This window comes from Neoarius graeffei, chromosome 16, assembly GCF_027579695.1.
Source record: "Neoarius graeffei isolate fNeoGra1 chromosome 16, fNeoGra1.pri, whole genome shotgun sequence".
In the NCBI taxonomy this organism is placed as follows: Eukaryota; Metazoa; Chordata; class Actinopteri; order Siluriformes; family Ariidae; genus Neoarius; species Neoarius graeffei.
The window spans coordinates 52,912,785-52,929,584 of record NC_083584.1 but is presented as its reverse complement, the minus strand read 5'-3'; the positions used below and the strand labels follow the sequence as shown (position 1 = coordinate 52,929,584).

The 16,800-nt window shown below is 43.4% G+C and overlaps 1 protein-coding gene across 1 annotated transcript; it reads left to right on the top strand.

Annotated features, from left to right (window-relative positions):
• The first annotated feature begins 12,225 nt into the window (after positions 1 to 12,225).
• LOC132900105 (vascular cell adhesion protein 1-like) lies at positions 12,226 to 16,572 on the top strand. Its single transcript, XM_060942144.1, has 6 exons — positions 12,226 to 12,361; positions 13,229 to 13,495; positions 13,595 to 13,927; positions 14,017 to 14,262; positions 16,272 to 16,322; positions 16,449 to 16,572. The coding sequence occupies exons 1-5, from the start codon at positions 12,313 to 12,315 to the stop codon at positions 16,277 to 16,279; spliced, it is 903 nt and encodes a 300-aa protein (XP_060798127.1). The 5' UTR covers positions 12,226 to 12,312; the 3' UTR covers positions 16,280 to 16,322; positions 16,449 to 16,572.
• The last annotated feature ends 228 nt before the right edge of the window (positions 16,573 to 16,800 follow it).

Below are 16,800 nucleotides of genomic sequence, written 5' to 3'. Positions count from 1 at the left end.
GCACACACAACACCTTCACCAATTGTGCTCCCCCTAATGCCTTGTCTTGCACCAGGCTTTGGTGGATTGAGGTCTGATTACAGACGGAGTCCACCAAAGCCTGATACGTATCCCCTTCGACACTCACCGGTATGCGATACGCTCTGGCCCAATCGAGGGCGGTTCCTGGCGCGTCGGGGATCTGGACTACCGCGCCCACCTCCATTGCTGAGCACTGATGCTGGAGGTGCCCTGGCTCCCCGCAGCGCCAGCAAACCGGCCCGGGCTCTCTCTCTGCACCGGCGCTCTGGGGCTCACTCACCTGAGGGGGGGGAGAGACAGACATGGAAGTGGGAAACGGGAGGGCACCGTGGGTGCGGTGGGCTGGCTGGGGTGGAGCCGGCCCCCGCCTCCACGGTGGGGGAACAGGGCGAGGATGAGACACAGAAGGGGAGGGGGAGAGAGAGAGAGAGGAGAAGAGGAGATCTGTGATCCTGCTGCGGGAACAGCCGCCAAATGATCCTCTGCCAACTCGATGGCCTGATCCAGTGACACCGGGCGATGGCACTGGACCCACTCCGTGGTCCCTTCGGGAAGTCGTGCGATGAACTGCTCCAGTACCACCAGATCGATGATTCCCTCGGCGTCGTGGTTGTCAGCCCTCAGCCACTGCCAGCAGGCATCCCGGAGTTGCTGGCTGTGGCAGTGGGGGCATGGTCAAGCGTCGGTCTGTGACCGGAGGGGGAGTCAGGGAAGGTAAGTGGCAGAATCACTGCACCTGATGTAAAGGCCCGGTCCCACTGGTCGATGGACACAAAACGTATGCAAAAAGGACACAGCGGATGAGCAGAATTTTGGGGGTGGCTCTATCCGTTTTCATCCGCTCCAGAAATGGACAAAATTGGCGAAAATTTGCGAAAACAGAACGGAAAAGAACGGACGTGGGTAGTATATAGCGGGGATGTTAAATGCATGTTCATAGGAAGCCTAGCGGATGAAAGCGGATGGAAGTGGATGACAGCTCTGAAGGGGTTACCGGTGATAACTGAGAAGCGGACGCATAGCAGAAAGAGCGGATGCATAGCGGATGAAGGGGATGCATCACGTACGCCTAACGGAAACAAAGGGGATGTTGCGCGGATGTATATCGGATGCAGACCGTTCACTGCGCATGCGGGGGGTATGAATTGCGTCTGCTCCGCAGATATAAAGGGATGCAGCACGCACGCCGTCAGCATAAAGCGGAAAGACGTGCTGGCAGCTACATCGATACATCTCTACTACATCTCGTTTTTGAAGAAGGCTACATTGATACATCTCTACTACATCTTGTATCAACACCATGGTGCGTCAGTCAGGCAAGAAAAGGAAGTCCGTGCCTACTCGTTCAAGCCCTGGGAAGGTGAAGAAGGTCAGAACCAGCACCCCACCCCCTGACACTGACTGTGATGCAAAATATCGATTGTCCGCTAGGTGTCCTTCTACATACTCTAGACATACTCCAGACATCCTAAATATACGAGATACATCCCAGATATAAACGCTTTGTCCGTTTTGAATACTTTATATACGAGATGCATACGCTTACATCCTTTCTATTTCCGTGCTACTAACGATGAATAGACGTTTCATGTACCTTATCTTTCCTCCCTCTTTCCGTTTTCAGCTGCAGCGGATGTGAGTTGCGAGGATGCCCAGAGGATGCAGAGAGGATGCAGACGTTTAACGGATGATAACGGACATAGAACGTTTGTTGCTCGTATATGTCGTGGATTTACATTGTACACGGCGGAAAGTTCATCTGTTCTAAAAGTTTTGTGCAGCTCAAAACTTTTTGCGCGGATGAAATCACAGTGGACGGATGCTCGATGGATAGAGCGTATGAAGCACGTATGCAATGAGTACACAACGGATGCATAGCGTTTTCCAACGGATGGCAAAGATTTTGTTACGTTTTACATCCTCTTTGCATCCGTAAGTGCAGTGGGACCGGGCCTTTAATTAATGTGTTTGTGTGTCTTCCCCAGTGACCGCGCCCTATTTAAGGAGAGAGAGCGAGAGCAGACTTCCCAACCAGACGACCGATGTGTGTGTGTGTGTCTGGGAGAGTGTAACGCTGAAAAGTGTCACAGTAAAAAGAGTTTTGTGAACTCAGGCCAGAACTGAAAAATAAAACATTCTTTGCTGATCACAGCAACTGCCCTGATGTGCCTTCTGCACGTTTAAATTAAAAATAAACTTTATAACAATAATTTGCCCATTTTAATAGTCGTGATATTGCTAAAAATAGGCTTACCTGGACGCAACCATTTGTGCTGAAACCGGATATCCGCTTGTGCTGTAACCAGCCCACAAGTACACCATTTCCCTTAGTAACACAGAGCCATCAAATAAAGACTTCTAATTCTAAAAAAAAATCCCGATTTCACTTTTATAAAGTTTAAATCTCACTCTGCTAGACACACATACGCAGTATCAATACAGATACAAGCAAACAATAATCGTTGTCATAGCAACTCGATTCTTGCCATCTAAAAAGATCACTTTTCTCAGTGAATAAAAACAAAAAAAGCATGTCATGTAATAATTTTTAATTTAAAAGAAACAAAAATCAAAACTGAGTAGCCAGCGATGGAGTGTTTACAGGCAGCAAAAGGCACCCAAAGGCTGTGTGTGTGTGTTTTCACTGCTTCAAGGATTAGAATAATTTTTACAACCAAATGCTTGACACTCAGCATCTTCAGGGTTGTTTACAACAATTTAGAAGCAATGTATACACTAGATCTCAGCCTCAGTAAGTCATGTAGCATGTGAGTGACTTCACAATCTCGGATTCTCTTACATAATTTGTACTCAGAGCACAGTATCTAAACCTCAGAGAGAGTAAGATGTCAGCGCCCAGGGACATTGTTTTTCTTTTAAAATAAAAATCTATACACAGTATACAGATACAAGTGTAAACAGGTAAACACTTGAACCTGTCTTGTATGGATATTATCTGTCAGTATAGAGGAGTTTATTTTGGGGTTTTGTTAATCTTTAAATAAAATCAGTGGTCTGGCCTGGCAAATATTAAAACTCACTAACATCACCAGTCAAGCATTGGATTTAGTTAATGAAGAACTGACGGCTCTGTGGGAGGTGGTCATTCAGAACCAGCTGACCCTAACTATCCTGTTAGCAGAGAATGTAAGGTTATTATAGTCAGGCTGTCTGTTGTTGCCCAAATGAGGATGGGTTCCCTTTTGAGTCTGGTTCCTCTCGAGGTTTCTTCCTCATGTCGTCTGAGGGAGTTTTTCCTTGCCACCGTCGCCACAGGCTTGCTCATTGGGGATAGATTAGGAATAAAATTGGCTCATGTTTTAAGTCGTTCAAATTCTGTAAAGCTGCTTTGCGACAATGTTTATTGTTAAAAGCGCTGTACAAATAAACTTGATTTGATTTGATTTGATTTAAGGTTCTCAATACCTCCTGCTGTTTCTATATTCCTGATAACTTTCAGAATATTTCAAATTGCATTGACGATATGCATCATGGGGGGCGGCCCGGTGGTGTAGTGGTTAGCACTGTCGCCTCACAGCAAGAAGGTTCTGGGTTCGAGCCCAGTGGTCGATGAGGGCCTTTCTGTGTGGAGTTTGCATGTTCTCCCCGTATCTGTGTGAGTTTCCTCCGGGTGCTCCGGTTTCCCCCACAGTCCAAAGACATGCAGGTTAGGTTAACTGGTGACTCTAAATTGACCGTAGGTGTGAATGTGAGTCGGAATGGTTGTTTATCTCTATGTATCAGCCCTGCAATGATCTGACGACTTGTCCAGGGTGTACCCTGCCTCTCGCCCATAGTCAGCTGGGATAGGTTCCAGCTTGCCTGTGATCCTGCACAGGATAAGCGGCTAGAGATAATGGATGAAATGCTTCATGCTGTAACTAACCTTCCCCAAGCTGATGACTCTTGGTTTGCATGGCTATACACCCTCAGGGGTGGGTGGGGACATTGGTTGCTAACTGTGGTTGTGTCCTGGTGTGTGTATCCTGTGGATTATTCAATGGTTGTAATTCGTATAATGGCACAACTTGTGACTGCTACTTATGTAGTTGTAACAGGTAAAAAAAAAAATCACCTCGGTTGATTTTTTTTTTACCTGCGTTAAAATTGTTAACCTAGTTCATAATTTCCAACCTAGGTAAAATTTTGGATTATCTAAGATTCTTCTACTCTGTCTACACCTATCAAGTATTTCCTCTCATCTGCCTACCTATTATTTTTTTAAAGATATATTTTTTCATACTTAACCAGGATTTGAACTCACAACTTTCTGATTTTTAACCCAACACCTTAACCACTAGACCAGCAACAATTACAATGGAAGGGGTGATATATATTTTTAATTTATTAATGAGTCCAGTCTCATTACATCATCAAGTAGTTTAAAATACAGTCTTCCCAAATCCTGACCCTAAACCTAGCCCTAGGTCTCCCTAATACAAGTATCAAATTATGAACTGGGTTAAAAATTCTAACCTAGGTTGAAAAATTCTACCTGACCTACAATTCTGACCTGTATAGCCGTACCATAAAGATGAGGAAAGTCCAGTGTGATTAACCATGCATCAGATCCTTTCAGGATCTAAGGGGGCATTGATATGAGTAGAGAGATCCGTTTGGCATGCTTGAAACTGGTACAGGCTGTTCTGAATGCTACTTGTTTTAGCTAGTTCTAGTTAAATCCTTGAGATTTATCTTCGCTTCCACATCTGCTCTCTGCTCTCGAAGGTTATCTTGACCAGTAATGTCTCTCTTTGCTTTCATAATGTTATTCTGACCAGTGATGTAATGCTTCATCACCCATTGATGTTACCTTGTCATCAGAGGTGGACAGTAACGAAGTACATTTACTTGAGTACTGTACTTAAGTATACTTTCTGAGTACCTGTATTTTACTTGAGTATTATTTTTTTTGGAAACTTATGACTTTAACGTCACTACATTTGAAAGGCAAATATTGTACCTTTTCACTCCACTACATTTCTGTCAAGGTCCTCGTTACTATGAAGCGGCTTTGAAAGTGGATGTTTTTTCTTTTCTAAAACATGATTGTTTTTTTCGCAGGTGACACTGAGACAGCTGATCAGTAATCACTAGGGTCACGTCACATCCGTAGACTGTATAAAATCAAGTTCAGTGAGTTCTCAGCAGTGTAATTTGAACTCGATCAGTTGATGGCAGAATGGAAGGAGGCGGTTCTTCTGAGGAATGCACGCACCCATGGCTTTACCTGGAACCCATGTTTCAGTGTTTTGAAAGGATTGAAGATTAATTTTGCTCTAAATGTTTGCTTTGTTTGCCAAAAATGAACCACATCACGGCCTTCAAAAACTCACCGTCCGACCTGCGGAAGCGTATTGAGGGATATAAACGTTTTATTCCAAGAGAAAGCTTGCAATAAAGTTGTCTGTGCTTTTAGAGCTAGCGATAACGTTGCAATAGCTGTGCAGTCTGGTTAGTCAAATGACTTTGCCCACCAAGTTGCCATCGCCTTGTCTACGGCTAACGTTAACACATAGCTAGTTAACTTGGACACTGTTAGTTAGCATGTAAAAACAGAGTTACGCTAACATGAATAATGCTAACTTATCTGAAGTCCTTACAGAAATATGTTTCAGCATAATCTTGCCAAATAAACAGAATGTAGAAATCTTTCTTTTCTAGTAGCGTTAGCTACCCAATATAATTTCAAGTTTGAAAAGAGTTTGCTAGCATATCAGGCGGAGCTTAACGTTAAACCACCATGATGGCACGGCATGCGTTCATTTTGTGAATTCACATTTCTGTCTTTAGTAACGGTTTTGTAAGCGCTGGGGCAATAACACAACAACGCGTTGACAGAAAATGTACTTTTAATACTTAAGTATTTTTAAAAGCAAATACTTCAGTACTTTAACTCAAATAAAAATTTGACTGGACAACTTTCACTTGTTTCGGAGTAACATTTGACCAGTGGGATCTGTACTTTGACTTAAGTAATGAAGTTGGGTACTTTGTCCACCTCTGCTTGTCATACATAGATAACTTAGCTTTGTCAATCACATCTTGCAATCATTTAGCTACAACACGCTCTTGAATGTGAACATATACTCATGTTTGTCCTACAGTAAACTGAGAAACATCTCTGAACAGCTGTGTCTGTCTCAGTGACTGTTTGCTCCCAGATCCGTAAGTCATCTCCTGGATGGCAGAGGACTACGTTCTTAGATCATACTTCGTCAATTCAACATCCTTCAGTACAGACGGATCAAAACCTATCAAAATGAATACAATATGAATCCAAAATCTCAAAGTGCTTTGCATAGAAAAGAATAAACAAGTTAATAAATTAAAATAACCTTACTATAAGTTATGAAATATTTACATAAGGAAAACATCATCCAAGAGCTGAGTTGTAAGTGACCCGTGGGATTAACAGTAGGCCTGCCTCAGCTGAGCGACGTGGTTGGGTTGAGAAATAACACTTGAACACATCACCAACATAATACACAGTACACGCAAAGGGCTTGGAGTTCCTATTTTCAGCCCTGGGAATGGAAGAGATACCACAGCAGGACCAAATGCAGCTTTCAAACCTCTACAACAAATAAGTTGAAGTGAGAGACAGCGAGATATCATCCAGTAGATGGCACTAAAGCTATAGATGTATAGACTGTATATACGTCCCTGTATGTGCTTGAAGTTTTGAAGTCATTTGTAACATCAAAGGTCATCAAAGGTGTGGCTGCCTTTTCATACTCGTTATTAGAAACTTTAGTTCGTTAAGTTTATTGAAGTGACCTGAATGATGGATGAGGACTATAGGACCGGTGTGTCAATCTCATTTGAGTTACTGGTTGTGGTACGTCCCTGACACGGGAGGAATACTGAAGCGCAGCATGTGGGAAATGAGCTGAACACAAACTTTATTTTGCGGGTTTTGGCTTTTGCTTTTCAGCTTTTTATTCAGCTCACTCTGAGACACACACAACACACAGACGTGCTCTGGTCGGGAGAGATCCACTCTCTTCTTCCTTTTCTACATTCCATCGTCACACAACATGAATCGACAGCAGGTGTACTGACTTTGCCACTCACCTTCCCTGGCCCCACCCTCCAGTCACAAATCAACGCTTGGCCACACCCCCGCTGCTGATCATCTCATCTCATCTCATCTCATTATCTCTAGCCGCTTTATCCTTCTACAGGGTCGCAGGCAAGCTGGAGCCTATCCCAGCTGACTACGGGCGAAAGGCGGGGTACACCCTGGACAAGTCGCCAGGTCATCACAGGGCTGACACATAGACACAGACAACCATTCACACTCACATTCACACCTACGGTCAATTTAGAGTCACCAGTTAACCTAACCTGCATGTCTTTGGACTGTGGGGGAAACCGGAGCACCCGGAGGAAACCCACGCGGACACGGGGAGAACATGCAAACTCCACACAGAAAGGCCCTCGCCGGCCCCGGGGCTCGAACCCAGGACCTTCTTGCTGTGAGGCGACAGCGCTAACCACTACACCACCGTGCCGCCCTCGCTGCTGATCAAGAGATCCAAAAAACCAAGAGCTCAGTTTATCCATCCATTATCTGTAGCCACTTTATCCTGTGCTACAGGGTCGCAGGCAAGCTGGAGCCTATCCCAGCTGACTACGGGCGAAAGGCGGGGTACACCCTGGACAAGCCGCCAGGTCATCGCAGGGCTGACACATAGACACAGACAACCATTCACACTCACATTCACACCTACGGTCAATTTAGAGTCACCAGTTAACCTAACCTGCATGTCTTTGGACTGTGGGGGAAACCGGAGCACCCGGAGGAAACCCACGCAGACACGGGGAGAACATGCAAACTCCGCACAGAAAGGCCCTCGCCGGCCACAGGGCTCGAACCCAGGATCTTCTTGCTGTGAGGCGACAGTGCTAACCACTACACCACCGTGCCGCCCCGAGCTCAGTTTAGTAAACCAGTAAAACATCAACATCAATTATAGAATGCAAGTGAAGAAAATGTTTTGTTAAAATTTGCTTTGAAAAGTTGACAGGTGTTTTAGACCAGTGTCGATGATTATTATTTTGACTAATCACAGTATAATTCTGTTATTTGACCTCAAGGAAGATCATAGCAGTGAGGATGCAGTCATCACAGTGATCAGTTCTCTTACTGAACACATAAAGCAGCATAACTATTTTCTAAAGAGCTTTTCAAAACTTATTTCTCAGAACTATATGACGAAACACATACAGTAACTGGGAAGTAGAGTGTATTACGAAAGAGTTCTCACTTGTAGACCACAGAAGGTGGTCAGTATGAAAGTGTGTAATGCAAGATCGAGGCTATGTGCTCTTACCACTGCTCTTTCCATCCATCCATCCTTTATCTGTAGCCGTTTATCCTGTACAGGGTCGCAGGCAAGCTGGAGCCGATCCCAGCTGACTATGGGTGAGAGGTGGGGTACACCCTGGACAAGTCGCCAGGTCATTGCAAACTACTGCTCTTTCCTTTATATACAAATGAAATGTATAAAATCTAACTGTTCTTTTATATTAATAAATTACTGGTTGGTTTCTTCCAGGAACAACACAGCCACAGAGTTCATTCTGGTTCTGTTTGCTCGCTGTATTTTGGCGCATGGTTGGTGGTGTGAAGATAGCACTCTGCTGATCAACAATAGAACAAAGAATATCAGTATCTACTCAGCTCACGTCACCTTTTTCCACCACTGACTCATAACCACCCTGGAAAGGCTGCGGTTCTGAATTGCAAACTAAGCGTCACAGCAAATACAGGATACATTTTTAAGAAAACAATTAGACGACGGACATTAGTTAAGAAGGCTGCATTCATATGAAGTCAAAATAGGCACTGAGGTTTTTGTCATGTCAAAGACGTAGGGTGTTGTACATGTCAGTAAATTGGCCTGCTTGGGAATTTTTGCAGATGAGAATAGAAGTAAGTTGACGAAAAAAAAAACATGTAAACACGTCCAGTCGAAGAAAAGAGAAACTGCTGGTTAGTAGATACAACATCCAGGGCCCAACTCGTCCTCTCTGCTCTCTGCTAAGAGCACGCAGGTTAAGTGTTATTAACCTTTTATCACATACTGATCTTACTGTTTGTACTTTATTAGATTGACATATTATTTAATTGGTCATTTAATAGCCTACCTATTGAAACATATTGTAATGCAGTAATTTTCACAGAGCAATTATTACAGGCTATAAATGATCAGGAAGTGAAGTGAGTTCTTGATGGAGGAGATGTTCAGAAGTTAAGTCTAGGATTATGGCAGGAGTTATTGCAGTTCAGCCAAAAGTTCTGGTTTCTTCATGGATTATAATGATGCAAATACAGTTGTGCTCATAAGTTTACATACCCTGGCATAATTTTTGCTTTCTTGGCCTTTTTTCAGAGAATATGAATCTCATCTCATTATCTCTAGCCGCTTTATCCGGGTCGCAGGCAAGCTGGAGCCTATCCCAGCTGACTACGGGCGAAAGGCGGGGTACACCCTGGACAAGTCGCCAGGTCATCACAGGGCTGATACATAGACACAGACAACCATTCACACTCACATTCACACCTACGGTCAATTTAGAGTCACCAGTTAACCTAACCTGCATGTCTTTGGACTGTGGGGGAAACCGGAGCACCCGGAGGAAACCCACGCGGACACGGGGAGAACATGCAAACTCCGCACAGAAAGGCCCTCGCCGGCCCCGGGGCTCGAACCCAGGACCTTCTTGCTGTGAGGCGACAGCGCTAACCACTACACCACCGTGCCGCCCAGAATATGAATGATAACACACAAACTTTTTTCCCCACTCATGGTTAGTGGTTGGGTGAAGCCATTTATTGATAAACAACTGTGTTTTCTATTTTTAAATCATAATGACAACAAAAAACATCCAAATGACCCTGATCAAAAGTTTACATACCCCAGTTCTTAATACCGTGTATTGCCCCCTCTAACATCAATGACAGCCTGAAGTCTTTTGTGGTAGTTGTGGATGAGGCTCTTTATTTTCTCAGATGGTAAAGCTGCCCATTCTTCTTGGCAAAAAGCCTCCAGTTCCTGTAAATTCCTGGGCTGTCTTGCATGAACTGCGCGCTTGAGATCTCCCCAGAGTGGCTCAATGATATTGAGGTCAGGAGACTGAGATGGCCACTCCAGAACCTTCACTTTGTTCTGCTGTAGCCAATGACAGGTCGACTTGGCCTTGTGTTTTGGATCGTTGTCATGTTGGAACGTCCAAGTACGTCCCATGCGCAGCTTCCAGGCTGATGAGTACAAATTTGCCTCCGGTATTTGCTGATAACGTGCTGCATTCATCTTTCCTTCAACTTTGACCAAGTTTCCTGTGCCTTTGTAGCTCACACATCCCCAAAACATCAGCGATCCACCTCCGTGCTTTACAGTAGGAATGGTGTTCCTTTCATCATAGGCCTTGTTGACACCTCTCCAAATGTAACATTTATGGTTGTGGCCAAAAAGTTCAATTTTGGTCTCATCACTCCAAATTACCTTGTTCCAGAAGTTTTGAGGCTTGTCTCTGTGCTGTTTGGCATATTGTAGGCGAGATACTTTGTGGCATTTGCTTGGTTTTAACAAAGCCCCTGATTTTCCATTTGTTAATCACAGTTTGAACACTGCTGACTGGCATTATCAATTCCTTGGATATCTTTTTGTATCCCTTTCCTGTTTTATACAGTTCAACTACCTTTTCCCGTAGATCCGGTGACAATTCTTTTGCTTTCCCCATGACTCAGAATCCAGAAACGTCAGTGGCTGGATGAAAGATGCAGGAGTCTGTCTGGATCCCAGAAACTCACTCAGCTTTTATGCGCACACACTGATTACAAGCAAACAGATCACAGGTGAGGATGTTACCTTTAGCAGCCATTCAAACCCATTTGTGTTAACTTCTGTGCATGTTATCAGGCCAAAATCACCAGGGTATGTGAACTTTTGATCAGGGTCATTTAGGTAGTTTCTGTTGTCATTATGATTTAAAAAGAGACAACACAGTCGTTTGACAATAAATGGTTTCACCCAACCACTAAGCATGAGTGGAAAAGATGTTTTTGTGTTATCATTCATATTCTCTGAAAAACGGTCAAAGAATCATAGATTCTGCCAGGGTATGTAAACTTATGAGCACAACTGTAACTACACGGCCTGAGGAAGTGCAGTGCAAAAGAAAGCGTCCAGAAGGGAAATACTTGTCATTGAACAGGAAGTGAGAAGACTTCTCAGAACTGGTGAGATGTTTTCTGTTTTTGTTCGGCATAACTGGTGAAACACTCTTTATGTTTGCTGCCAGTATTTCATGTCTTTATCTTTGCTGTCTTTGCCTTCGCTGTCATACATCACACCACAGCAAGACGGTCACAAAAAGAATTTCTGCAAAACTAAAATGAGAGTTGTGTGAGTAACTTGTGTTTATCAAACGGTGTCCATTTATGTCCCACTGGCAGCTTAAAAAAAAAAAAAAAAGGCTTTTGTTTGAAATTGTTCCTGCCAAAAACTGTTTGTGTTGGAGTGTTTGTGTCAAGCGTGTTGGCATAGCAACTTGGCTGCACTGGGGACATTTTGCAACAGCCAGCCAAATCGCATTCTCCCAGTTAATAAAGAAGACATCGCATCAAGAAGAATACACTATCACTTTCTAGATGTTGTACCAAACTCAAAAGAAAGAAGTGTTTTCCTACTCTGTTCATGCACTTAGTCAGTCCATGGAGGTTCATACAGCTGGGATGCATTAAATCTACTGTAACAAGTCCAAGGACATTCTGCTACTAAAACGCAGTGGGTGTATTGAGGAGTGCACTGAAGGATGAATAACATTCGACTTACTTCTTGCAAAGCAAAGAGATAAATCATATAACTCCAACACTGCTCATATAGCTGTATGGACATATACATTTAAACAGATCATTTTGCTCTCGATTAGAAATGTAGTAAGAAACTATGGACATTAGTCAGAACATTCTGCTTAACCACGTCCCCTGATTTGAATTCAGGGTTTGCAAGCTTCCCTCGAACCCGCCGCAACGTCATTAGCAGTGAGAAGGGGGTGCTTACAATGATTGTTTTCAGTGTAAAGAAGGTTTGCTTTACTGGGGGCCCCAGTCCCTTCTGGTCCCCCTTCAGTCAAACTATGGCACGGACAAGAGCAGCGATGCAAAGCAGAGCTTTTGTTAGAAGTCACAGCTCAGTTTTTGGGTTGCCGAGCAGGATCGGGTCGGAATTCCTTTCGCCTCTGCACCAGGACTGTGTAGATTTCAACTAAATCTCAAACATGCTGCAGGATGTGCTGAAATGCCTTGTTCTCTTCACCCTCCAAACAGGTAAGATAACACAGTTGGCACGACCCTGAAGTACAGATTTAGTTTATAATGACTTTGAGTTTTACAAATGGAAAAATGTGAACAGTGTTTTCTGAACTTGGAATAGACTTTTAGGAGGCAAGTAATCAAACAGAATACATAAACAAGTGTACAGTCCAAAACACAGCATTGCGAAATATAAAATTCAAAGTACACAGCAAAAAATATGACCAAGAACATCATAAATGTCAAATAACAGAAAGGCAAGAAAGAAGAAGTGAGACAAGTTCATCTGAAGACTATGGGAGGGTTCTGTGGGGTCAGGGTTTGTTTTTGTTTTTTTTCCAGTGAACTAAAATGAGTATCCTAGCTAACAGGGTCAAAGTAAATCAGTAAACTGTGATCCGTGTACTCTATGGACAACTCTGCACTGTAGAACACAATAGATATGTGCATATGGTGGAGTTATGGACCTGTTCCAAGTTTCCAAGCCTCGCACAACTCTGTTTATGGAGATCCTGAGAGCTGGTCACACACAAATACTCAGAGGTTAAGGACTGGAATGTAAAAAAAAAAAAAAAGATCACATGATCAATGCGTTTTCTCCTTCTGTTTTTTGAACCAACAGTGACATAAAATTGGACCCAAAGATTGAAGCTATTTTAATCATAAAGTTACTGGAGTATTTAGATGGTGACATTGTGGTGGGATGATATAAGAATGAGGCGAGGGAAGAGGGTCCACATGGTGGAGGTTGGCCATGATGCTTTGAGAGTACCAGTGGAAAACATAGAACTAATTTTCATGACCAGTAATACCACCGCTCATAGATACAGGACATACCTTGCAATGCAGTAGATGTCTATGACCATCTTCTCCTGTTCTTAGCATCAGGTGATGACTGCTCTCTTGAGATTTCTCCCTCGAGAGCGGTGGTGAGGTTTGGAGAAGCGGTGTCGGTCAGCTGTGTGGCGTCCCGGCCTGTACGCGTGTTAGGATGGGAATCGGCCATTGGTGCATCGTACACTCAGCGTGACCTCACAGTCCAGTGGCAGGTGGATAGCTTGATTGACTGGATTGAGGAGCCGATCTGCTACGGGGTTTTCTTCACTGCACCCAGACAGTGTGAAGAGAAGCTCAGCCTTGTTCTATACAGTATGACAAAACACCTTGAATAGTAATGTGCATGTCTTATTGCTGAGATAATATGACTTTATCTATAAGGAGTGGCCATGTTACTTTTTGATTTGCCAGAAACTCCAGACAGCATCTCCATCAGCTTGGTGAACCACACCGGAGCCATGGTGGAAGGCAGAGAGTACCAACTGCTGTGTGAGGTACAGAACATCGCGCCTGTCCAGTATCTCACACTGCGGTGGTACCGAGGGCAGACTGAAGTTTACAATAACACATTTTCTGAGCTGTCACCTGCCACCCCAGTCCAAGTGTCTTCTACCCTGCTGATCACTCCAAGCAAGGCAGAAGATGGAGCTCCATACAGTTGTGAGGCAGCATTGGAACTGGGACTGGAAGGTCCTCAACCTCCTCCCAGAGTGAAATCAGAGCCTCTCAGCATTAATGTTCACTGTAAGTGCATCCAGGCAGCATTGTCTATACTTCAGTATCATTGTTTTGTGAGAACATTGAGAAAGATGTTCATGTTTATTTTCCCTCAGACCCTCCTGACTCCTTTGACCCACAGCAGGAAGTCTTCGAGCTCGATGATGGCGATAAGATCACGCTTAATTGCTCAGTTGGAGGAAATCCTCCACCTATGTACAGCTGGAGCTCACTGCACCTGCAGGAGAGTGATGATAATCAACCGCTTTTCACAACGTCTTCCTCAGGCAGTTACATCTGTACTGCGTACAATTTACTGGGTAAATCAAGCAAGCAGTTCATCATCAAGCTCAAATCCAAAGGTAAGACTGTCAGACTCTGGACATACAATCCTGTTTCCAAAAATGTTGGGACACTGTGTAAAATGTAAATTAAAAAAACAGAATGTGATCATTTGCAAATTATGGAAACCCTATATTTCATTGAAAATGGTACAAAGACAACATATCAAATGTTGAAACTGAGAAATTTTATGATTTGAAAAATGTATACTCATTTTGATTTTAGTGCCAGCAACAAATTTAAAAAAAGTTGGAACAGGGCAACAAAAGACCGAAAAAGTTGTGTAATGCCCCCCAGTTAAGTTAAGTATCAACAGGTCAGTAACATGACTGGGTATAAAAAGAGCACCCCAGAGATGTGGAGTCTCTCAGAAGCCAAGATGGGGAGGGGTTCACCGCTCTGTGAAAGACTGCGTGGGCAAACAGTACAACAATTTAAGAATAACGTTCCTCAATGTAAAATTGCAAAGAATTTGAGGATCACATCATCAATGGGGGCGGCACGGTAGTGTAGTGGTTAGCGCTGTCGCCTCACAGCAAGAAGGTCCGGGTTCGAGCCCCGTGGCCGGTGAGGGTCTTTCTGTGCGGAGTTTGCATGTTCTCCCCGTGTCCGCGAGGGTTTCCTCCGGGTGCTCCGGTTTCCCCCACAGTCCAAAGACATGCAGGTTAGGTTAACTGGTGACTCTAAATTGACCGTAGGTGTGAATGTGAGTGTGAATGGTTGTCTGTGTCTATGTGTCAGCCCTGTGATGACCTGGCGACTTGTCCAGGGTGTACCCCGCCTTTCGCCCGTAGTCAGCTAGGATAGGCTCCAGCTTGCCTGCGACCCTGTAGAACAGGATAAAGCGGCTAGAGATAATGAGATGAGATGAGATGAGACATCATCAATGGCACATAATATCATTAAAAGAGTCAGAGAATCTGGAGAAATCTCTGTATGCAAGAGACAAGGCTGATTACTGACAGTGGATGTCTGTGATCTTCAGGCCCTCAGGCAACACTGCAATAAAAATGGATGTGTGTCTGTAGTGGAAATCAGTGTATGGGCTCAGGAACACTTCAGAAAACCATCGTCTGTGAAAACACTTCATTACTGCATCCACAAATGCAAGTTAAAACCAGATATAAACAATATCCAGAAACACCACCACCTTCTCTGGGCCCGAGCTCTTTTACGATGGACTGAGGCGAAGTGGAAAATTGTCCCGAGGTCTGACGAATCAATATTAGAAATTCTTTTTAGAAATCATGGACACCACGTCCTTCAGGCTAAAGAGGAGAGGGACCATCTGGCTTGTTATCAGTGCACAGTTCAAAATCCAGCATCTCTGATGGTATGAGGGTGCATTAGTGCATATGACATGGGTAGCTTGTAAATCTGGGAAGGCATCATTAATGCTGGATGATATTTACACATTTCAGAGCAATATGCTGCCATCCAGACAAAATCTTTTTCAGGGAAGGGTTTCCTTCTTTCAGCAAGACAATGCCAAACCGCTTTCGGCACATATTACAGCTGCATGGCTCTGTAGTAAAAGAGTCCTGGTGCTAAACTGGCCTGCCTACAGTCCAGACCTGTCTCCCATTTAAAACATTTGGTGCATTATGAAGCGCAAAATACGGCAAAGTAGACCCCGAACTGTTGAACAGCTGAAATTGTATATCAGACAAGAATGGGACACCATTTCTCTTTCAAAACTACAGCAGTTGGTCTCCTCAGTTCCCAAACGTTTACAGAGTATTGTTAAAAATAGAGGTGATACAACACAGTGGTAAACATGCCCGTCTCAACTTTTTTGAAATGTATTGCTGACATCAAATTGAAAATGAGCATATATTTTTCAAAAACAATAAAATTTAAAATTTCAACATTTGATATGTTGCCTTTGCACCGTTTTCAAGAAAATATAGGGTTTCTGTGATTCGCAAATTATGGCATTCTTTTTTATTTATGCAAAATTGAAAAGATTCTGTATGGCTTTGGAGTAAAAATGGACATTAAAATGAATGCATTTTTTTCCTTCTTGCAGGTGTTTAGTTTCACATCTTCCTTGTGTTTAAATTGGATGGATTTACAGATGGTATGTGTGTCTCTCCTTTTATATCCATTTAAAAATGTTACACCTTTCACAGTAGAAAAATCAGCAGCAGTTACACTGTCTTGTGTTCTTCACTGTCCTTCCTCTACTGACACTTTACCTTTTCAGGTGTGAAGACCTCACTAAGATGTCCAAACACGCCAGAGCCCTGCAATTATTATTTTTTGACATAAATGTTCTGAATTCCCCTGTAATTATCGCATCCATGAATATTTCTAACATTGTGTGTAATGTCTGTGATAGTTGATTTAATGTCTCAACTTGTTTAACATTTTAAAATGTATTTTTAAAATAAAATGAGCGCAGACACATCTATTTTATGTCTTATCTGGTCGATCTACATACAGGTTCACACTGTTTGCAGAGGAGCTCGTATGAATTTTTATGATCCTGGACATTTTTCAGTCCTGAGGGTTCACTTGGACACATCTTGAAGGGATTAGATGCTAAACTGAGCCCA